The 24,671-nt window shown below is 40.1% G+C and overlaps 1 protein-coding gene across 1 annotated transcript; it reads left to right on the top strand.

The window, feature by feature from the left end:
• Window positions 1–6,650: 6,650 nt before the first annotated feature.
• zcchc4 (zinc finger, CCHC domain containing 4) lies at window positions 6,651–24,188 on the top strand. Its single transcript, XM_020923259.2, has 13 exons — window positions 6,651–6,863; window positions 7,591–7,709; window positions 7,795–7,877; window positions 8,667–8,939; window positions 9,550–9,630; window positions 17,121–17,193; window positions 18,696–18,846; window positions 19,001–19,101; window positions 20,798–20,919; window positions 21,050–21,125; window positions 22,091–22,142; window positions 22,871–23,015; window positions 24,003–24,188. Exons 1-13 carry the CDS (start codon window positions 6,788–6,790, stop codon window positions 24,115–24,117), a joined length of 1,467 nt encoding a protein of 488 aa, XP_020778918.2. The 5' UTR covers window positions 6,651–6,787; the 3' UTR covers window positions 24,118–24,188.
• Window positions 24,189–24,671: the final 483 nt, after the last annotated feature.

The raw sequence follows: 24,671 nt of genomic DNA on the forward strand, positions 1-24,671 counted from the left end.
AAATAAGCAGTAGAAAGGGGCGGACACCCCGTTAAAAAGGTTACACAGTGCATCTTTAAGGACTTTTTGCAGATTTTCTCTTACCGTGTAAATAGCGTTCAGCGATGGAACAGTGCACGGATTCCTCTTTTTCTGAAAAACCTAAAAACAAACCAAAAAGTAAAAAAAAAACATTGTGTTTCCTGTTTTGAAATGTGCATAAAAGGTTTTATAATACATTTGGTTTCAGTTTCTTGAAAATGTAACTAAACCAGAACTAAAACCAGGACTAAACCAAAGCTAAAACCAGGACTAAACAAGGTTTAAAACCAGGATTAAATCAGGACTAAAACAGGATTTAACCAGAACTGAACCAGGACTAAACCAGGACTAAACAAGACTAAACCAGGACTAAACCAGGATTAAACCAGGACTAAACCATGTCACGTGGACCACGCCTTCTCCCGTAAAAAAGTTTGTAAATTTAGACTGTAAAAGTCAAAATGTGTGTAAGTGTGTATCAATGTGCAGTATCAGTGTGTGAAAAGACTATGTGAGTGGTGTGTGTGTGTGTGTGTGTCGTGTGTGTGTGTGTGTTGTGTCGTGTGTGTCGTGTGTGTGTCGTGTGTGTGTCGTGTGTGTGTGTGTGTCGTGTGTCGTGTGAATCGTACCACGTGGCTCCAGTCTGCAGATTCTTCACGGTGGTGGAAGAAGTGTCGTGTTAAGAGGCCAGAGTCCAGGACGTGTTTAGGAGGTTGCCCCAGAGTCTGGACAATCAAGTGGATCTGTGGACACAACACAGGACAACACATGGTTACAACAACACACAATGAGTCTTTAAAAGTAGTAGTAGTAGTAGTAGTAGTAGTAGTAGTAGTAGTAGTGCAGAGGTGTTGAATAGAGTAAAACTCACCAGATCCTCAGTGTCGTTGGCCCAGAAGAGGACTTAACCGAGAAACATCTCAGCGACTATGCAGCCGACTGACCACATGTCCGCGGTCTCACTGAACCACGACCCCAGAGCCACTTCAGGAGCCCTGAAAACAAACGACAAACAACAAACACCAATCAAACACCAATCAAACAACAATCAAACACCAATCAAACACCAATCAAAAACAATCAAACAACAAACAAACAACAAACATGAATTATACTCTCTTATACTCTTACTCTTTGGTCCTGATTTAGTCCAGGTTTACCCTGGTTTACCAAGTTTTAGTCCCTGTTTAGCCAGTTTAGCCCAGGTTTAGTTCGGTTTAGTCCAGGTTTAGTCCAGGTTAGTCCTGTTAGACCAGGTTTAGATCAGATTTACCCCAGGTTAAGACTGGGTTTACACCAGGTTTAGTCCAGGTTTAGACCAAGTTTAGCCCAGGTTTTGTCCAGGTTAAACCAGGTTAAATTCAGGTTTAGACCAGGTTTAGACCAAGATTAGACCAGTTAATCCATGTTTCCAGTTTCAGGTTTAGTCCAGGTTAGTCCAGGTTTAGTCGGTTTAGCCCAGGTTTACCAGTTGTCCAGGATAGTCCAGTTTTCCAGGTTTAGCCAGGTTAGTCCAAGCTCAGGTTTATCCAGTTTAGTCCAGGTTAGCCCAGGTTTAGTCAGGTTTAGCTCAGGTTTAGTCCAGGTTTAGTCCAGGTTTAGCCCAGGTTTTAGTCCAGGTTTAGCCCAGGTTTAGTCCAGTTTTAGTCCCAGGTTTAGCCCAGGTTTAGCCCAGGTTTAGTCCAGGTTTAGTCCAGGTTTAGTCCAGGTTTAGTCCAGGTTTAGCCCAGGTTTAGCCCGGGTTTAGTCCAGGTTTTGTCCAGGTTAAACCAGGTTAAATTCAGGTTTAGCCCAGGTTTAGACCAAGATTAGACCAGGTTTAATCCATGTTTAGCCCAGTTTTAGTCCCTGTTTAGTCCAGGTTTAGCCAGGTTTAGTCCAGGTTTAGTCCAGCCATTTTCCATCTTCATTCCCTTAAATTATGTGGAACTTTAGCTCCTCTTCCCACAACAGATTTAATTAAAGCCTAAAGCAACTAGCATGCTATCAGCGCACTTCCGGTCTGTCTCACATACCTGTAGTAGAGCGTCTGCACCAGTTGTCCAGGCGCGACTTGGCTCACATAACGGGCCAGTCCAAAGTCGATGATCTTGATCCTGAGGGGCTGCGTCACGTGACCAATCATCATCACATTCTCAGGCTTCCAGTCACAGTGGATCATTCCAACTCTCTTCAGGAACAACAAGGCTCCAGTGATCTGCAAAACACAACACTTCACTTTAACACACCACCTTTTAAAGATGCACTGTGGAACTTTTCTGCTCAACGCTCCATCAAAGGGTCTTGGTCTCGCATCAGACTCGACGGCTTGTTCTCTGATTTGTCTCAGTCTTGATGGCGCTTGGTCTCGGTCTTGTCTCAGGTCTTGTTCTGTCTCGGTCTTGTCTCGGTCTTGTCTCGGTCTTCATGGCGCTTGGTCTTAGTCTTGTCTCAGTCTTGTCTCAGTCTTGTCTCAGTCTTCATGGCGCTTGGTCTCGTCTTGTTTCGGTTTTGTCTCGGTCTTGTCTCAGTCTTGTCTCGGTCTCGACATTTAAAAGTCTCAGTCTTCTCCTTCGTCTTGTCTGGTCTGGTCTTGTCCTGGTCTCTGGACCCTGTGGTCTCTGGACCCTGTGGTCTCGGTCTTGTCTCAGTCTTGTCTCTCTTGTCTCTCTGTCTCGGTCTTGTCTCGGTTTTGTCTCAGTCTTGTCTCAGTCTCTGATGGCGCTTTGGTCTCAGTCTTGTCTCGGTCTCGACATTTAAAAGTCTCAGTCTTGTCTCGGTCTTGTCCTGGTCTCGGGACCCTGTGGTCTCGGGACCCTGTGGTCTCGGGACCCTGTGGTCTCGGGACCCTGTGGTCTCGGGACCCTGTGGTCTGGGACTGGTCTTGGTCTTGATTACTTACCTGAGTGAGAATGGGCCTGATGTGTTTGAGGGGCAGACTTTCATACGGAGCCTTGGACAGAAAATCCAGGAGACTTATGTCCAGCCTCTCAAACTCGTGGCAAAAATTCCCACGAAACTGAAAAGAACAGATCCACCGCACGATGTGGCACGATTCTGATCCGAACAAAGTCAGATGGCGCAGGATCAGGGCCTGTAGGGGGCGCACAAGAGCAGGACAGACACAGGTTTACATGAGAACAGTCGTAAAATGGTCATATTTTTATATCATGGAACCACTCACTTTTAGTCTTGGTTTAATCACATTTCACTCTTAGTCTAGTCCTGGTCTAGTCCTGGTCTAGTCCTGGTCTAGTCCTGGTCTAGTCTTGGCCTGGTCTAGGTCTAGTCCTGGTCTAGTCCTGGTCTAGTCCTGGTCTAGTCACATTAAACACACTTGTATCTTACCTCGCTCAGGCCGGCGTCGCTGTGGCTGTGCATTTCTTTGAGCACTTTGAGCGCCACCGTCTGGCCGCTGTTGTTATTGCGGGCGAGGGTGACCACTCCGAAGGCCCCGGACCCCAGGATCTTCTCCACCTGGTAGGACGTGGAGCTGGAGGTGATGCAGTCGCCGACCTCCAAGGAGGACGAAGAGTCCATGTTTCCGGAGGAGAGACTCATGTACTGCGAGTAGTACTGTGAGTAGTACTGCGAGTAGTACTGTGAGAAGTACTGTGAGAAGTACTGTGAGAAGTACTGTGAGAAGTACTGTGAGAAGTACTGCAACATCAGAGACAGAGAATTAGTAAAGTTTGCATTAGATTGTAAACAAAGTACGTCCTGGTTTATTTATATTTGAGTCTTGGTTTTGTAATGTCTAGTCCTGGTCTAGTCCTGGTCTAGTCCTGGTCTAGTCTTGGTCTAGTCCTGGTCTAGTCCTCATCTAGTCTTGGTCTAGTCTTGGTCTAGTCTTGGTCTAGTCTTGGTCTAGTCTTGGTCTAGTCCTGGTCTAGTCCTGGTCTAGTCTGGTCTAGTCCTGGTCTAGTCCTGGTCTAGTCTTGGCCTAGTCCTGGTCTAGTCTTGGTCTAGTCTGGTCTAGTCTTGGTCTAGTCCTGGTCTAGTCCTGGTCTAGTCTTGGTCTAGTCCTGGTCTAGTCTTCTAGTCCTGGTCTAGTCCTGGTCTAGTCTTGGTCTAGTCCTGGTCTAGTCCTGGTCTAGTCCTGGTCTAGTCTAGTTGGTCTAGTCCTGGTCTAGTCCTGGTCTAGTCTTGGTCTAGTCCTGGTCTAGTCTTCTAGTCTTGGTCTAGTCCTGGTCTAGTCCTGGTCTAGTCCTGGTCTAGTCTTGGTCTAGTCCTGGTTTAGTCCTGGTCTAGTCTTAGCCTAGTCCTGGTCTAGTCTTGGTCTAGTCCTGGTCTAGTCCTGGTCTAGTCTTGGCCTAGTCCTGGTCTAGTCCTGGTCTAGTCCTGGTCTAGTCTTGGTCTAGTCTTGGTCTAGTCCTGGTCTAGTCTGGTCTAGTCCTTGGTCTAGTCTTGGTCTAGTCCTGGTCTAGTCCTGGTCTAGTCTTGGTCTAGTCTTGGTCTAGTCCTGGTTTAGTCCTGGTCTAGCTTTGGTTTAGTCCTGGTCCATCTTTGGTTTAGTCCTGGTTTAGTTCTGGTTTAGTCCTGGTCTAGCTTTGGTTTAGTCCTGGTTTAGTCCTGGTCCATCTTTGGTTTAGTCCTGGTTTAGTTCTGGTTTAGTCCTGGTCTAGCTTTGGTTTAGTCCTGGTTTAGTCCTGGTCCATCTTTGGTTTAGTCCTGGTTTAGTCCTGGTCCATCTTTGGTTTAGTCCTGGTTTAGTTCTGGTTTAGTCCCAGTTCATCTTATACTTGTGTGTTTCTGGAAGTGTAACTGTGTTGATTTGTGTTTGATTTGGTAAAAAAATAAAACACTTCTTGTTCATGTTTTGGTCTTACCTGGTCCAGAAGATGTTTGGGAAAAGATCTGGACAAGTTTGGATGCAAAGTTTGCGCAAAAAACAAGACTTGAAGAGCAACAGTGGAGCGATGTGCACTCGTGAGCTGTGTTCTGTCAAATGACGAGACCAGAGTCTGCGTCAAGTTTATGTACTTCTACTGCACGTCGCCATGGAAACTGCTTTGATGCCAGAATGTTTATTTTCAAATTTACCTGAGTTTAGGGCAGTGGTGCTTCTGCTTCTAGTCACTGTTACATAAGAGTGTGTTGTTGTACAGTTGTAGGGAGTATTAACTGTTACATAATGGTGAGTTGTTGTACAGTTGTAGGGAGTATTATCTGTTACATAAGAATGAGTTTTGTACAGCTGTAGGGAGTATTATCTGTTACATAAGGGTGTGTAGTTGTACAGTTGTAGGGAGTATTATCTGTTACATAAGACTGAGTTGTTGTACAGTTGTAGGGAGTATTATCTGTTACATAAGACTGAGTTGTTGTACAGTTGTAGGGAGTATTATCTGTTACATAAGACTGAGTTGTTGTACAGTTGTAGGGAGTATTATCTGTTACATAATGGTGTGTCGTTGTAAAGTTGTAAGGAGTATTATCTGTTACATAATGGTGAGTTGTTGTACAGTTGTAGGGAGTATTTCTGTTACATAATGGTGAGTTGTTGTACAGTTGTAGGGAGTATTATATGAATGTAGTCCTGTATCTCTCACTGTTTGAGTGGAGCTGTAGGAGGACAAAACATCTTAGGTTATGATTTCCTCGTCTTTGCTTCTCTACAGCAAATCAAGTAATCCAAAGTATTCAGATTACGTTACTCACTTTAAGTAATTTAATGGATTACGTTACAAACTACATTTTGGGGTATGTAATCTGTAGTCTGTAGGGGAATACATTTTAAAAGTAACCTTCCCAACACTGAACATAGGAAGTGCTCCACTGTGTTTTTAAACTCTATACACCTTCACTAGAACCATTCTGACTGTTCCAGGTTTGTTTTTGAGGAGGTAACAACATTATAAAGTGTCTTAAAGATCACAAGAGTCAATTTTGTGTAATATAAGACTTTTAATCCACTTTTTTCTTACTTTTACACAACTACTCTTCCCCTTGAGTAAACTGTATGGTTACTCTACTCAACCTCAATCAAATAACTTTTTTTTATTTTTAAACAAAATCATACTTGCAGGTCCCAGTGCTCTGCTGTGGCTGCTGTTGACCCCTGTCGCCATGGTGAAGAAGCACAAAACACAATAATATAATACAAACATTTCAGCGCTAACTTTGTTTTTTATGAGTTTTACAGAACAGGAAGGAAGCTGTGGTGAAATTAAGATGCGCCAAAACAAAGCTGGCACATTTCTGACATTATATTTTGTAACTAGAGGACCTAAGTATATTTTATCGGAGTGTCTATTTGCAAATAAAATGAAATGAAATAAAATTAAATAAAATTAAATTAAATTAAATGAAATAAAATGAAATAAAATAAAATGAAATAAAATAAAATGAAATGAAGTAAAATAAAATAAAATAAAATGAAATGAAATAAAATGAAATGAAATAAAATAAAATGAAATAAAATAAAAAGAAATGAAATAAAATGAAATGAAATAAAATGAAATAAAATAAAATGAAATAGAATAAAATAAAATGAAATGAAAATGAAATAAAATGAAAAAAATAAAATGAAATAAAATGAAGTAAAATAAAATAAAATAAAATAAAATAAATTTAAAAAGCTTTTAATGAACTTCTGGGAGCGCTTCAACTTCGACCAATCAGATTTCTGTGCGACAGGTGACGTCATACTTCAGCGACCGTCAGCTCCGGCGGCATGTGGTTTTGTTTTTCTCGTGGTTTGCGTGAAAATACAGAGTTTGCGTTGCGTGTATTTCAACCGTCGTGCGACTGAACATACTCTGCGAAGACTTGAAACGGCACAGACATGGAGAGCTGCGAGTCATTGGGAATAGAGCCGATTCTTAACGAAAAAGACCGACCCGCGCCTCGCTGTCCTCACGGTGCGTAAAGTTAAACAGACTCTCACGGATTATTTAAAGCTGCACTGTGTGACTTTTCTGGTGGAGGGTCCGTCAAATGCTTTTCTCCATGTAGATGTTAATGCTTTGTCTGTAATATTTCAGAGTATGGCATTAAACTAGGGTGAGCAGACGTCTTTATTTACCCGCGGTTGAATTGGTTTGATATTGTATTTGGATATTCGACACATTCACGGACATTTAACTTGTAATAAGATAAGATAAGATAATCCTTTATTGTCTCCCATGGGAGGAATTTGTCTTGGGACAGGGGGTAACATGCTTTATCAAAAAAAAATTAATAAATATAAATAAACAATTGGCCCAAAAAGGAGTGGGAAGAAGAAAATGTATTTAATCCCATCCCCCTCTTCTAATCTAACACATTTCTTTTGAAATTTTCTGACATTTTACATTAAACTATATGAACTATTTACAAGTATGGACAAAGAGTCACTGTTATAGTTTGGTAACATAACTGTATTGCAGTAATACATAAGGATACCAACAGTGGTAAGGAAAATTAAGATACCAATAAACGTAATGTAGAGCTGTTTAATGTCTTACTGTGGAGCACTCCAGCAACAGAAATGACATATCCATAGAAAAGAAAATGAGGTGATGGACCCCTAACCAAAAAGTGTCAAAAGAAAATATATATTTCAATGCATTTTTATGTTCTACCACATTCATATCTGATCATTTCCAGGGCCCACTTTGTTATTTGAAAAAGTCTGTGAAGGAGGCTCTAAAGGCAGAAGGTTCTACGCCTGCTCAGCTTGCAGAGACAGAAAAGACTGCAACTTTTTCCAGTGGGAGGACGAGAAGGTGAGATCTCTAAATTGTAGTAAGAATAAAGACAGTGAGTAGATGTGATTTCACAAAGTTTGATTTCCTTTTTTTTTTGTGGCAGGTGTCTGAGGCCAGGCAGCTCGCAAGAGAAGAGGAAAATAAAGCGAAGTTGCCCGCTTTTACCCATAAGCAGTACTGTGCCAGGTAGTAACTGTTAGACATGTTGATATTTATACTCTCCTGGTGGTTTTTAAAGCTGGATGATATGCCTATGAAAGGTATATTTTTTCAGTAATGACAATCAGATAGTATTTTTAGTTATTTAAACCCTGATTTGAATTATTACGCAGCACATTTACTTTCTTTTTGTGTCTTTTTTGTTTTTTACCTTAGTGGTTATCAGCATTTCATGCCAAGTGTAGTGACTGTTTGTCAAAGAAAAGTAACAAACAAAAGCAGTGAGCAAACTCAGAGCTAAATATCAAAGGTGGGACCAAGTCTTTCTTTTGCAAGTCTCTGAAGTAAGTCTCAAGTCTTTGACCTCGAGTCCAAGTCAAGTCCCAAGTCGAGTCTCGAGTCACTGGCCCATAAGTCCAAGTCAAGTCCAAGTTGTCAACTTTGAGCTTCAAGTCATTTCAAGTCGTTAAACCAAAGTACCAAATATAGCTTAGATACCAAATTAGACAAAACAAATTAGCAAACATAATATTAACATAGCAAAAACATGTTATTAGTTCTACTCAAATTTAACATTATATGAAAAAATACTAAATACAATACAAAATACAAATAAAATACAAAAAAATCTTCAGCTAACTCATTCAGTAACTTATAATTATATCCTTATAATAGTTGACTAATACAAATTTGGTCATTTAAGATTTGATCGACGGATTAATCGATTAAAGAACTAAAAGACTTACAGCCCTAGAACCAAAATGATAATGCATTCATTCCTGTAGTTGATCATAAAATGTCCTTCACTTCTGGCAGACTGAAGAAGTTTGTGGACTTGCCGCTGCAGGAGAAGAAGTTCTGTGCAGAGTGTCAGTTGCTGCTTTTGCCAGGGGAACAGGCGGCCCACTCGTCTCACAGACTCACCGAGGTGACCAGCGCCCAGCTCAGGAGGCCCAGTGTCCTGCTCCGGCCGCTGGAGAACAAGAAGAGCAACGCCCAGTACCTGTTCGCCGACCGCTCTGCGCACTTCCTGCTCCAAACACTGGTCCAGCTCGGCTTCAAGAAGGTTCTGTGTGTGGGCACCCCAAGGTAACAGTTTTTGCTTGTGGTGTTGGTAGTTTTCATACTCATGCTCTCAGATAATGTCTCTCTCTTTCTCTCTATCGAGATATGTGTCATATCTGCAACATCTTAATGACACCCAGCCCTAGTACAGAGGCAAGAGACACAGTTTTTGTTAGCAGTTACATTGTACTTTGCCATGAAATATCCAAGAGATAAATTCACAAATGTAGAACCTGATCATTTCACTAGACTTGTCTTGTATTTTAACAGTATTATATACTTTACAATACATTTTATCTGCCCCTATTTGTATTATTTCTAGTTTGAACTTTTTGTATAAACTATGGAACAATAGTGGCTTCAATCATTAGAGCGTTTGCAGTGGACAGGGATTAGCCACAAAGAATGTTGTGATATGGTTAATATTATGTTATTACAGTACACCTTATGTGGACATATATAATTATGTGTAAAAAGAAGACCAGCAGTTGGTTACATCAATTGTTTTATTTCTACATTGCATTCATTATAAACAATTGTACAATGTTATACTACAATGCTTCAAGTTCATATTTATTTATATATATTTATATTTAAGTAAATTTATTTATTTATTTTTTTCTGCTCTCTGCAGACTCCATGAGCTGATTAAGTTAAGAAACCTGGAGAAGAAAGACACGCCCATGCAGAGTCTGCTGCTGGACATAGACTTCAGGTGAGTAAAAATGTTTCACTAACAAATACCCACACACCACACCTTTCAACTAAGCCCACGGAGAAACAGTATTTTTGCTATATGTGAGAATGAAGAATACAATGGATTTAGTGATTTGGAGTGAGATGGAGAGTTTGGTAAACTTGTTTATGTTATATTTATCTGAAGCACTGTTCATATGTGACGTTAACAGTCTGTTGTTCTCTGTTCTATTGTTATTACGGTAACTTGCCTTTCAAGATGAAATGTCGATGCTTGATCTCTGATTTTATAAAATAACTTATAATCCAGTGCGACTTACGTATGTTTTTTCTTCTTTATTGTGCATTTTATGGCTGGTGCAACTTATAGTCCAAAAACTACGATCTGTGATATTTAACAAAAAAGAAAATACCATATTTTACAGGTGCTCTGGATTATAAGGCGGACTGTTATTAAATGGTCTATTTTCAAACTTTTTTCACAAATAAACCTCACCGGACTTTAAACAAAACACAGCAGTTGAATGGGTCAGTCGGGCTTTGTTTGGTGCGTTCACGGTGACTCTGGGCTTTGTTCAGTTGTGGCGTGTAGGGAGGGTGCTGTCCGCTGGATTGTCGGCGTGTTCGCAGTGACTCAGTTGTTCAGTTGTGGCTCAGAAAGGCACATTGCACTCGCTTTTTCGGTTCGTTCCTCCGTTCCGTTCCTCGTCGGCGTGGAGTGATGAATGTGTCTGTGGGTGTTTTTCGCTGTGTGGTCGCTGTCTGCTCCGTGTGTGTTTGCGTGCGCTGCGGGTGGTGCGGCTTTGTAGTTTACTGAAGTCATGCTGGGACACCCGAGTGGATTCGTGTACAGGGCGCTCTGGCTTGCGGGGCGCGTGGTCGTATTTTGATGAGGTTAGAGGCTTAAGAGCGCATATAATTGCTCTGAAAATACGGTAAGTAATCCATGTATGTACAATATGTCATCTAAAAATGAGTGAGGTGTGAAACATATGAGCTATAAAGTGAAAGGGCTGTGGCAGAACTCAATGTGGTTGGGCCATGTTTGCCTGTTGGGTTTGACAAATCGCACCGCGGGGTACAGGGGCTCGGTGAACTGGTGGTGAACCCGGTCAAACACTGTCGTCATGGCGGCGGAGAAGCTCTGCAGCACGCCCATGGTTTCCGCGTCGTAGAACACCAGCTGACCCTTATCGAAGTGCACCCACACGCCCACACGCCTCACCCGCACCCGCCCCAACCCAACCCAATGGCACGCCACGTGTCTGTCGTTGTGCCACGCCGACAGCTTCTCGTTCCTAAACTCCACGCACCACGAGTTTCGATTACGACCGAGTTTGGATCCTTTGTCCCGCCCCTTCCTCTCCAGCCGCCCGTAAGCCACGCCCACAGCCCAACCGGAGCAGCAGCGCACGTCCACCTCCCAGTATCCCTGACCGGAGCAGAGCGGGGCGGAGCCAAGAGCGCAGCACACTCGGTCGAACTGAAGAGGGCGCTCCAGGGACGAACAGGCTGCGCCGTAGACCAGGCCTTGGCCGTCTGAGGTGACCGTGAGCTGTGGGTGACACGTCTGAGCGTCGACCACCACAGGGAGCAGGTCTGGGAGAAAACAAAAGTCATGGTTTGTCATTTGTGGCCTTGACAATCAGAAAAAATAGTATGATACGTCTAAGTTATACACATTATTATTATTGTAAATGTTTAATTCTAACAAATATTCATAATTCTAACTCAAACTCAAGAGTTCCCAAACTTTTCATGCTTAGATCCTCAAAATTATCATACACCTGAACCCCACTTTAAAATTATATTGAAGCCAGTAATAATTTCTAGTGCAAAATGTGTAAAAAAAAAAAAAAAATAAAATAATAATAACCTAATAATAATTTTATTCATTTTAAAAATTTTATTCACACATTTTTTATTGTAGCTTATTTAAAGGGCCCAAATTACACTATTTTCTGATCTATATTATAATGTTTCCTCATCATAATCTTACCTGGAGTAAGGCTGAGCAGTTAATTGAATTTTGATTGCGATTTTAATTGATCTCCAAACTCATATAATCAAGTTGAAACGATTAAAGCTTAACAAAGTTTATTTTTGGATTTTTTTAGATATATAAAGTATATCTATTAAATTTTTTAAACATAGAGATTGTAGAATAGCTGGACATATAGTTTATTTTAGATACATTTATGTTTTTCTATGCCTTATTTCAGGGGTGTCAACCTCAAATTCACAGAGGGCCAAAATTTAAAATATTGAATCCAGAATGAGCATAATATAAAATAATAACTAAATTTTAAATAAACAGTGTCTCTATAGCCTATCTGTAGCCGGCAGGCAGCTCTAATACATATTTGATATGAGCTCATGAGCCCAAATTTGGCCCCCAGGCCTGAGTTTGACATGTCTACCTTATTTCATGTTCAAAGTTTTATGTTTTATACATCGTAAAACTGCTCTAAGGTTCATATTTGTAGCCTATATTTATTTTCAATTTGAAAGTTTTGTGTAAATTATCAATAACCAAGTTTATTTTTGAGAGAGAAATGCAGAATAAATGCATTGTGTAACTAAAAAATATAATGGTATGAATAATCGTGATTTCAATATTCAAATATTCAATATTCAAATCATCGTGATAATGATTTTTTTCATAATCGAGCACGCATATACCTTTACTTGTGTTTTGTTTCATTCACACATGTTTAATACACAAGTCCTGCATATTTAGGCTGATGTGATTATAATTAAAAGGTCATTATTTACATCTCCACTATACTTTTTTAAAAAATCAGCATGCTTCATGATGTAACTTTTCCCTATCTCCTTATTCAAATGTAAAAAGCCCAGACTGACCCAGCAGCAGTGTCTTCCTCTGCAGTTGTGCCTTCAGCTCTTTGCAGACTGACGAGAGCATTTCAAGCAGCTTCTCAAATCGCTCCTCGTCCAGTCGAATGTTCTTCTCCGCTCCGTCAGATTTCTTTAAACTGGACAGGATCATACAGTTAAAGTACAAAGAACACTACTTCAGTTTTAACTTACCTGGAATCTTACCTGATAGTGTCCTTCTTGCCCTAAAACCAAAACACAAGTATGATTATGATTATACTTTGTTGAGAATTTTAAGAAGTTTATTATTTTTTAGTTGTCAAATCTCTTTTTAGATTTCCTGCAATTAGGTGTGGGCACTAAAAATGTATATCTTTTTCTGGATTTTCTTGCTTGCATTGCTTGAATGGACCATAAAATTAAAATATTGAAATCACAAATATTCAAATGATTTTTTTTTTTTTGTTACACAATGCATTTATTCAGCATTTCTCTCTCTCAAAAAACCCCAAAAACAAAAAAAAAAAAAACTAGGACTGGGCAAAAATTTTTAAAAAATATTCTGGACTTTTTCAAAATAAAAGCCAGTGAGCAACAGATGTTTACAAAAAATAAAAAATAAATAAATAATAAAAACTGCATTAAGGAGGGAAAAAATAATTGTCAGCGATAATGAATTAATTAGTTAACGCAAAATGAACCCATTAACGTGCTCGACCTTAAAAAAAAAACAACTTTATTGATAATTTACGCAAAATGCAAAGTGAAAATAAATATAGGCTGTACCTTAGAGCAGTTTTGCGATGTATAACAAAAACATAAAATGAATAAAATTTACTTTGAACATGAAATAAGGCATAGAAAAACATAAATGTATCCAAAATAAACTATATATTCAGCTGTTCTACAATCTCTATATGTAAAAAATAAAATAAATATGCATATTTATATTTTTAAAAGTCCCAAAATAAACTACAAATCATCAAAATCGTGATCAAAATTCAATTAATTGCACAGCCTTATAATAATTTCTTAAGCATGCATTGGCAGTAATAGTAGTAGTAGCATTAGGGGTAATTGTAGCGAGTATTTGATAGTACTTTTTGAGAGTATTTTTTTATTTTGGTCACATTATACCAGTTTAATAAGACTAGATTGAAACTCTGAAGAATCCTCTGGGTCGTGTCATACCTCTTTTTGTCCACCAGGGGTCGTCTTGTCTTTCAGTGCTTTCTGCGTGCTGCTTATCGTTTTTGACACCTGGTCCAGATGTTGGTTCCAGGTCTTGAGGACTTGGTCTAGCATAGCCCGGGTCCTCTTCAGGTCTATGTCCAGACTCTCCATCGCCGCCTGTTCGTCCTGCTTCAGCACCGCTCGCATGGCCTCGAAACGCGCATGAATCTGCTGCTTCATCACATCAGTTCTCGTCTAAATCCAGTTATTATTAGTTTACATTTTTTTCCAACTTTTTCTCTAGTTTTGTGGGAAAAATGGAGAACTCACCGCGAGGTCTGCCCTGCGTTTTTTTAGTGATTGGATGCGAGCTTCAGTCTTGGTCTTCTCTTCTCGCAGCTCCTCCAGTGTCTGTGACAGCTGCTCCTGTGGGATTAATGTTGTTTTTAGACAATGTTGTGAGGAACTTTCACTACTTCCCTATAAGTTTGAATTGTTAATTAATTGGTTGAGTGAATGCTTCATAATGACGCATGATAATAAAATGACAGGTGTTACAATAAACTGTTGTTTTATAGGTGTGGGCAATATATCGAAAATCCATAATAAAATTGCAATTGTTGTCCTAAAGATGGCGACAGTAGCTCAGCTGGTAGAGCATTTGTTCACTGATCCAAAGGTCAACCGTTTGAATTGCACCTTCAATGGTCAGATCCACTGGCCCACAGGTTGTCCGTGGGCATTCCAGCTCCCACAGATGAATCAATCAATCAATCAGACTTTATTTATAAAGCACTTTTCATGCAAAAATGTAACAAGAAGTGCTTTACAGTGATTAAAAACAATGCTACAGTTCTGGTTCTGGTTCAGTCCTGGCGGCCTCCTACAGAGGAAACTTTGGAAATCCTAAAAATGATAAAGGAATATGGGTTGAAGCTAATAAATAAATATAGTAAAATATGTGTAATAAAGTCATGTAAAAGTATAAAATTTCAATCAAAAATACACTGCTGTGTCCTTGAGCAAGACACTTAACCCAAGCCTGTGTTCACTGGTGTATTAGTGTGTGAAAGTGGAAAATCACTATATATATATACACTATATATGTGACATTTACCATTGAAATTAAACAATAAAAAATTACAGCAAACATAAAACGAGAAAAAATGTCTAGTGTAAACTTCCAGATAAGACATAAAGTGAGATTTCTGTGCTTTTGTGGTTGAGAATATATGGTCCATTATGGTTTAGTTTTGTGTCATACTTCAAGATAAAAAAACATCAAGATGTTAATTTTATCAATATCGCTCACATTTACGATTTTATACCTGTGCGGGCGACGCCGCTTTGGCCAACTTCCTCTGCAGCTGTGGCGAGCGCGGGAACGGCTGGACCCTGTCTTCAGTCGAGTCCAGTGGAGTGAGGCTGGCGGCGTCCTGCAGTACGCTCCGTCCACAAGTAGAGGGCGCCCCCGCAGACACGGCCGCTGCAGACTGGGCCACAGGTGCCACCGTCGCCGCCTCCTCACAGGACATTTCTGCTCAGGAATTAGGTCACTGTTAACCAACACTTGAAATATTTGTGTCAGCTGTTTTAAAAGAAACTAGTCCTGCAAGTTTTTGGAAACATGAGAACTAGAGCTTTCCCTGAAGGAGTTGTTATTGTTTACAATATCGAGCCTGAATATTGTTTTCACTTTGAGCCTGTTTTAAAAGACACAAGACAAGGGGTGTGCAAAAATACAGAAATATCGATATATCTTGATACTAAATTTGATGATACAGCAGTCCGTGATACAGAAGCGGATTTTTTTGGTATCTCTTAACTTTTTTTTGCAACCACACTACAATTTTGTGGATTTATTTAGTGGAAGGAAACTTGTTTATGCAATACACTTGACATATTGACTGTTTTGATGATTAAAATTCATGAAAACTTTGCACAATTAGTGGTTTAACAAAGAAATATTGTTGCTGAAGAGTATGTGGTTGTTAAAAAAGCAGAATCTCACAGAGTATCATGTGTTATATATCGATTACTGCACGTATCATTGTATCGTGATACTATTATAGCTTGAGCCATGTAGGACATCACATACAGATCATCTCACCACTTACAAACAACAAGAAAAGAAAACGTGTCCAACCAAAGTGTAAAGTTAACGTGAAAGGAGTCCGTAAACAATGCATGACGTGTTTTAGTTTTAAAAGTGCTAAAACACTACCTCATTTTCTAGTGGAGGGTCCAACAACTGCCTCTTTCTATGGAAATGTTACAGCTTAACAGAGGGGGGGACTTGCAAGTCGTAAAAATAGAGTCACTATTTTTAGGACTTGAGACTTGACTTGATAAAAATGGGCTAAGACTTGGGACTCGACTTGGACTTGAAGGTCAGTGACTTTGGATTTGACTCGGACTTGAGGCCTGTGGCTTGAGAAGCGTCGAGAAACACTTTAAAATCTGAATTCTTTCTGTTCTGACCGTAATGATTCACTCTAAGATCTTGTCAAGACATTTAAAAAGGAAAATGATCCATAATAATCACCAAATTTTCTATAAAACTGTGAATATTTTAAAGAAAGCACATCGAACAGTGTTCCACCGCTAAGTTTCACACAAATTTGAAGGTTTACATTTTATATATATTTTCCCTTTTTTAATAACTACATTTTCATTTGCCACAGTCACTGCACAGTAATGATGCACTCTGAGATCTTGTCGAAACATTTAAAAAGAAAAAAATGCATTTCAACAACTCATATATTCTTTATAAATATAATACTTACTGACTTTATATGTAAGTATAAGTACAGTTTATCTTAAAATTCATATAAATTGCAAATATCTAAGCTATATTTGGTATTTTGGTTTAAAGACTTGAAATAACTTGAAGCTCAACGCAGACAACTTGGACTTGACTTGGACTTATGGGCCAGTGACTCAAGATCCGACTTGGGCTTTCCTGTATTTGACTTGGGACTTGAGTCAGACTTGAGGTCACAGACTTGAGACTTACTTGTGACTTGCAAAACGACAACTTAAAAGCTCACAAGAGTCAAATTTGCGCAATATCAGCCCTTTAACCATCACTGCAATAGACACAATGAAGTCACTGAAGTAAAACTCATTACTCAACTTTACATGCACTATACTTTTGAGCACCTTACACAAATATAAATACTACTTACTAATTACTGACTTCCTCCTCCTATTGTGGATTATCTTATTTGATCAGCGGTTCTTCTCGTCTTAATCTTTTTACCTTCCTTCCGTCCCAGAAGAATGCTTTAGCTGCTCTCTCTTTGGGTGGGTGTGTTGATATTTGCACAAGCCGGGGCCTGCGCTGCACCCGGGCCCGACGCGCGTCACCCTGGAGACGCGCCACATGACCCGCGGCCCTGTCTATCTGTTATCCGTGCACCCTAGATAAGTCCCAACAGGCTAATTGTATCTATAATATCGCTGATGTTCACATATTTGACTTATTGTGTGTTTCAGGTTTGCCCAGTTCTACAGCCAGGGGGAGTTCTGCCACTACAACATGTTTAACCATCACTTCTTTGGGGGAGAGGTGAGAATTCAAAGCAATTACGTTTTAAAATTAAAGATTTGAAGTTGATGGAAACACAGTTGGGTAATATATAACGCAGCCAAAGTTTCCTCATTCACTTTCAGAAGGTCAAAGGTTTTTTTGTATGAAGATTCCTCGCTTTTCCAATGCTGCTTTTTATTTTTCGATGTTATTTTGTGGAATGAAATATAAAGCATTTTTACATTTACTTTATAAAAGAATACGTGTATCGTTCGTTCATTCCTTTTTCAGAATAAAACCAAAAATAAGTAAATGAAAAAACAACAATTTTCTTCATTATTTTTCTCCAAAAACAAAATGAAAAAAAACACGTAATGATTGGATAATGATTCAACTAAACCAGGAATAAACCAGGACTAAACCAGGATTAAACCAGGACTAAACCAGGACTAAACCAGGTCTAAACCAGGACTGATCCCATGACTGAACCAGGACTGGACCAGGTCTAAACCAGATGTAATCTTGGACTAATGTTGGACTTGAGAGAGAGAACCCTGAGCTCGCGGAGCAGGGTGTCCTCAAAGCGCGATCGGGCGACGGTTGCGTTGAGCCCCGTGGGCGCGGAGCTCTGCACCGGTCCTTTTGCCTGCGGTCACCCGACAGTCTACGTGGGTCCACCTCTGGGCCCATTCCGACACTCAGTCCTGGTTCAGTCCTGGTTTAATTCTGGTTTAGACCTGGTTTATTCCTGGTTCAATCCTGGGATCAGTTCTGGTTTAATCCTGGTTTAATCCTGGTTTAGACTTGGTTTAGTCCTGGTTTAGTCCTGGTCTAGTCCTGGTTTAGTCCTGGTTTAGACCTGGTCTAGTCCTGGTCTAGTCCTGGTCTAGTCCTGGTCTAGACCTGGTTTAGTCCTGGTTTAGTCCTGGTTTAGTCCTGGTTTAGACCTGGTCTAGTCCTGGTCTAGTCCTGGTCTAGTCCTGGTCTAGTCCTGGTCTAGTCCTGGTTTAGTCCTGGTTTAGTCCTGGTTTAGACCTGGTCTAGTCCTGGTCTACTCCTCATTTAGTCCTGGTTTAATCCTGGTCTAGTCCTGGTTTAGTCCTGGTTTAGACCTGGTCTAGTCCTGGTCTACTCCTCATTTAGTCCTGGTCTAGTCCTGGTTTAGTCCTGGTCTAGTCCTGGTCCTGGTCTAGTCCTGGTCTAGTCCTGGTTTGGACTAACTGTAGTCGGTAAAGTGCATTTTGTGAGATGTCGGAGACGTGATGAAGTAAAAGCGTCACAAACCTGACGTGACGTGCAGATTGTGTCGTTGTTTCACTCTGAAAGGGTTTTGTGTGGAGCAAAGGGGAGGAGGGACTCAAAAAGCATCAAAAACAAAACTGAATAACACTAAACCTTTCAATATTTTGTTTTTGGCGAGTACATCATTCTCAGAACAATAAAAGGTAACATGGAGATCTAAATATGTTCTGTGTTACCAGTTAGAACCCCGTAGAAATAAAATCCCCCTCTTTAAACTTCTTTAATTGTTGTTTTTGCAGGTTTCCAGGCTCATTCTCCAGAGTTTCCTCTCCGAGTCAGATGGAGATAAGGTGGTGATGGTGGCAGACCCTCCGTTCGGGGGCCTGGTAAAACCTCTGGCCCACAGCTTCTCTCTCATCTCTCAGGCGTGGAAAACCCAACAGAGCAGCGGTGAGACTCAGTTTAATCTTTACAATTTACCGTGACCGGATTGTATCGAGGCACAACAACAGTATGTGCTTTTGGCGTGAATCAGCAACTCTCTGGTTCATAAACAAATCCTGATCTCACTTAGTTTTTTATGTACGTTGTGTTTCCTCTCCAGACGGCGGCGTTACAGAGATGCCCATGATCTGGATCTTCCCTTACTTCTTTGAACCTCGCATTGTGGAGTGTTTACCCTCTTTCAGAATGCTCGATTATCAGGTGTGAATAATATAACAAAAAAGTCTATCACCAGGGTTCCCACGGTCATGGAAATCCTGGAAAAGTCATGGAATTTTAGTATCTCTTTCACGCAACTGCGGCTTTAAGTTCTGTTAAGTTCTCATGAGGATGTTTTGATCTGTCAAATAACTATCAGCGAGTGAAGATGCCCAACTTTTGCGCCGTATATGGACTGAACCAGGACTAAATCAGGACTAAACCAGGTCTAAACTAGGACTAAACCAGAAATAAACCAGGGCTAAACCAGGACTTAACAAGATCTGAACCAGGACTAAACTAGGACCAAACCAGGACTAACCAGAACTAAATCAGGACTAAACCAGGTCTAAACCAAGACTAAACTAGAGCTGAACCAGGACTTAACCAGAACTCAACCAGGACTAAACCAGAGCTAAACCAGCACTAAATCAGGACTAAACCAGGTCTAAACCAAGACTAAACTAGAGCTGAACCAGGACTTAACCAGAACTCAACCAGGTCTAAACCAGAAATAAACCAGTCCTAAACCAGGACTTAACAGGACTAAACCAGGTCTAAACCAGGACTAAATCAGGACTAAACCAGGACTAAAAATCAGGACTAAACCAGGACTAAACTAGAGCTGAACCAGGACTTAACCAGAACTCAACCAGGACTAAACCAGAACTCAACCAGGAACCAGAGCTAAACCAGACTAAACCAGGTCTAAACCAGGACTAAACTAGAGCTGAACCAGGACTTAACCAGAAATAAACCAGTCCTAAACCAGGACTTAACAGGACTAAACCAGGACCAAATCAGGACTAAACCAGGTCTAAACCAGGACTAAATCAGGACTAATCCAGGACTAAACTAGAGCTGAACCAGGACTTAACCAGAACTCAACCAGGACTAAACCAGAGCAAAACCAGGACTAAATCAGGACTAAACCAGGACTCAATCAGGACTAAACCAGGACTAAAGTAGAGCTGAACCAGAAGTGAACCTGGACTGAACCAGGACTAAACCAGGACTAAACCAAGTCTAAACCAGAGCTGAACCAGGACTAAACCAGGACTTAACAGGACTAAACCAGGACCAAATCAGGACTAAACCAGGTCTAAACCAGGACTAAATCAGGACTAAACTAGAGCTGAACCAGGACTTAACCAGAACTCAACCAGAGCAAAACCAGGACTAAACCAGAACTGAACCAGGACTAAATCAAGACTAAACCAGGTCTAAACCAGGACTAAACTAGGACCAAACCATGACTAACCAGAACTAAATCAGGACTAAACCAGGTCTAAACAAGGTCTAAAGCAGGTCTAAACCAAGACTTAACCAGGACTAATGTTGGACTAGGACTTGGAATCTAGGAGAGAACCCCGAGCTTGTGGAGCAGGGTGTCCGCCAAGCGCGATCGGACGTCAGCTGCGTTTATCCTCTGTGCGGCTCGGAGTTCCTGTGTAGCATGTTTTTTTGGGTTTTTTTATGGGAGACGTGAGTGGAAAGGGTTAACATTTCATATTTAGCCCTAAAAGTCTGGTCAATTCTTCATATCTAGGTGCCGTAAAGTCATGAAAAATTCACTTTAGGTCATGAAAAAGTTTGTGAAATTTTGTCAGTGAAAAAGAGCGAGAACCCTGTATGACATTTCTCTTTGACTCTGTATTTGTTTATTTAAATCAGACTGTTTTCTGTGTTTTGGGACTAGGTGGACTATGACAACCACCCCCTGTACAAACACGGGAAAACCGGCCGGAAGCAGTCTCCTGTCAGACTGTTCACCAACATCTGTCCCAGAGATCTAGTTCTGCCTAAAGAGGAGGGCTACAGGTATCCATGGTTACTAAAAACCTGAATAAAATAAAAAATTTAAATTAAAGCTTGAATATGAAAACCACCGCTCTGCTATAATACAGGAACAAAGTCGTGTGTTTGTTTGTATCATGATCTTTTTTCCCAGGTTTTGCTCTGTGTGTGAGAGATACGTCTGGTCCCTCAACAAACACTGTCCCAAATGCAACGTGTGTCCATCTAAGGTACCACCCTCTTCCATGCGACTCATTGTAAAACCCTTAAAACCGTATTTTTCTGACTATAAGTCGCACTTTTTTTCATGGTTTGGGTGGTCCTTCGACTTGTGCTCCGATGAGACTTATATGTTAAAATTTTCAGACTGACAGCCGCGAGAGGCTCTAGACTTGTGTGTCAGTATCTTGAACTACTATTTCTCCTGTACCACTGTCACTTCACTCTACTGCGCATGTCTCCTGCAGAAAGTCCTTTTGCAAATAGTGAAATATGCAGCCGAAAACGGTAATCGAGCAGCAGAAAGAAAGTTTGGAATGAGCAAGAAAACTTGTGAGGGACTGGCGGAAAGCGGGCATGGAGAACACAGCTTCACGGGAACCGGGAGGGTGCGCAATGCAACTTTCCTGGAAGTCAATGAATGATCGACAAAGCCTGAACTTCAGTGACACCGAAACCATCCTGTCGGGATTCAGAAAGGCCCGAATAATTCTAACTGGAACTGATGCTGAGTCTGACGACAGCTACATAGAAGAGGAAGTGGCGCTCTGTTTACCTCATGGATCTATGGTTTATCTCTGGAGGTCGCGTAGAAGTGACACCGAGGATGAAGAATTCAAAGGATTTAGTGATTTGGAGTGAGATCATGAATTTGGTGAACTTATGTTATGTTGTTTATGCTATAATTATCTGAATAACTGTTAATATGTTACATTAACATATTCAGCCTGTTGTTCTTTATTCTGTTGTTTTTACTATAACTTGCCTTTCATGATGAATTGTCAGTTCCTGGTCTCTGATTTTATAAAATATTTTTCCCCAAAGAGTGCGACTTATAGTCCGGTGCGAATTATATATGTTTTTTTCTTCTTCATTGTGCATTTTTTGGCTGGTGCGACTTATAGTCCGAAGCGACTTATAGTCCGGACAATACGGTAATTGCATTTTTGTAATTTTATTGTATTTACTGTTACAGGATGGACGTGAATGGAAGCACTGCTCTGTCTGTGAGAAGTGCGTTAAGCCCTGTAAGTATAATCATCTGCTTTTGTGGCATACAGCATCTCTGATATAAAATCAATCCAGCACAGACATTGATTAGCACGGACAAATCAGTAAGGCAGAGTGATGGTGGAGGGGGCATAAAGTACATTTATAGTATTGCACGTTTGGTGGATGATTAGTTGCGTGGCACATGTTGCTGGCTGTGACTGGGTGCCCACTACAGGCAAAAGAAACATTTGAATGCTGAATTCTGCTCTTTTGTTGCCATTTTGGAGGGAAAGTTGCTTCCAAACTGTGGAAGTCACTGGTTGCATGAACACTTTATAATAATTCACATCTACAAATCATTTATATTTTATTATTGACTAATAATTTACTAAAAAATTGTATTTGAAGTAAATTATTTGTTCAACTTTCACATTACTCTCTGTAAACTTTTGTCTTGCCAAAATCTGACCTGTTCATTAAATGATCAGTCTATTTATTTTAGTATATTAAACATAATTTGGGAGGGTTTTAGGTTTTATATGAGCCTTTTCTAAAACTCATGGATTAATTATAAGTCAGGTTATAAGCTGTTGTTTCCACAAAATGGATAAGTGACAAGACTTTTGTCAGGGACTGTACAAGGACTGGATGTAATATTTAAAAAAGTGTCTCCGTACGTCTCCAACACTCTGGCTCACGAGGAAATGAGGTCCTATGTCCAAAATTCTGGACTGTCCCTTTAAAATGGGAACTGTGTTTTCAGCCTGGAAGCATTGTGGAGCATGTGGCCGGTGCTGCCTCCCGGATCACTCGTGTGGCTCCAGCGCCGGACAGGGCTGCTTCAACTGTGGAAGTCTCAAACACAAGCGCAAAGTCTGTCCCCACAAAGACACCCAACGGACCAGCAAGTACGTCTACTGTAACGTTATGGTTTATCCTTATTTAACCGTCCTGTATTTTACAAAATTGTCTCTTGTGAACATTAAGCCTTGATAAGATGTCATGTCTACATCTCCAGAGCTCAAAATGCTCTGGTTCACCTTGTGATGTCATGAAGCAGTAGATTTCAACTTATCCGCTACCTTTTAGTTTTTGTTCAGTGGAGATTGACATTTCCAGGGCTGAAGTTATCCAAAATATCCATATCCACACAGATCAGATAATTTTTTGTTGTTCTACGAGTCAAAAAATAAATTGGAAAACACTCATTTAAATCTAAAACTCCCTTTTTTGTGACTATATTTCAACTCTGTCTTAGTTTTTGTTCAGTGGAGGTTATCCAGTTTAGCCCAATAGTCAAAAAATAAATTGGAAAACACTCATTTAAATAGAAAGCTCCTTTTGATTGGCACAGTCTTCCCTCAACGACTATTTTCGTGACTATATTTCAACTCTATCTTCAGTTTTGTTCAAATTTCACTTATTTTGTGTCTAACAGTCGTGTGTGTGTGTGTATGGTTGTGTTGATTTAGTTGTTTTGTCTTTTTTTTCCTGAATTTATGTAGCCTGCTGTCTGCTTTACTGTTTCTGTCTTATGCTGTTGTGATTCTGAGGACCCCCGCGAAAATGAGATGGCGAGACATGTCAAGGGGCTTATCCTCCAAACAAAATAAATGATTCTAGTGAAGATGGAGTTTAAAAACATAGTGGAGCACTTCCTGTATCATGGCATCACAAGGTGGAACAGAGTGTTTTCTTTTTGAGAGAAGAACTCAGCCCGAATATGCAGGTTTGTGTGTTAAACATGTGTGAATGAAACTAAACACAACTCCAGGTCTGTTTGTGATGAGAAAACAACATTATAACAGTGTCAGAAAACAGCGTGGGCCCTTTAATGTGCACAATATTACACACACAGTAACTTCTTGCTTCTTGTTTCTTTGTCTTTTCTTTAGAAACTGGACCAAAACCAAGACGGGGAACAAGATTGGGCCTGTCCTTAAAGCTAAAGCCAAGAGGAAGTCAGGTGCAGCGAGAAGAGCGAAGAAGGCAGCAGCTCTGTCCTCATGAGGTTCATTTAGTCATTATCATTATAAAATAAACGTAGCTGTTCTGTTACAAATAAAAGCATTTGAACTTTACCATATTGAAGTGTGTTGTATAATTACATTTTGCGATTGATTTACAGAATTATAGCCGCTTGCTTCATAGAAGAATTGAATAAAAACATTTTTGTAAACAGAAATGTATGAAAGATAATTTAAAGGATATTTCAGACTTATAAAATTAATTCGTCTTTTTTGTAATTATACCATAGTTTGAGGTATACAATAGAATAAAACTGTCATGCACAGCAAATCTGTTGCTTTTAAAGTATGTGATGAATATCAAAAGTATATTAATCTGTGTAAAAAGGAAACATGTTGAATACATAGTCTGCGTCAGAATGACAAAGACGAATAATCAATTCTATTTTTAATTTTTACCTAATCCAGTGCAAATCCTCTTTATTTCTACAGCACATTTTACAAACAAATCAGTTTCTAAAGGGCTGCACAGAGATCATAAAATGAAGACAACAAAGACAACAAACCAAACCAAAAATGTCCTGTAGGATAAAATAA

Source organism: Boleophthalmus pectinirostris, unplaced genomic scaffold, assembly GCF_026225935.1.
Source record: "Boleophthalmus pectinirostris isolate CB_2022bp ecotype Guang Dong unplaced genomic scaffold, ASM2622593v1 HiC_scaffold_20, whole genome shotgun sequence".
Lineage (NCBI taxonomy): Eukaryota > Metazoa > Chordata > Actinopteri > Gobiiformes > Gobiidae > Boleophthalmus > Boleophthalmus pectinirostris.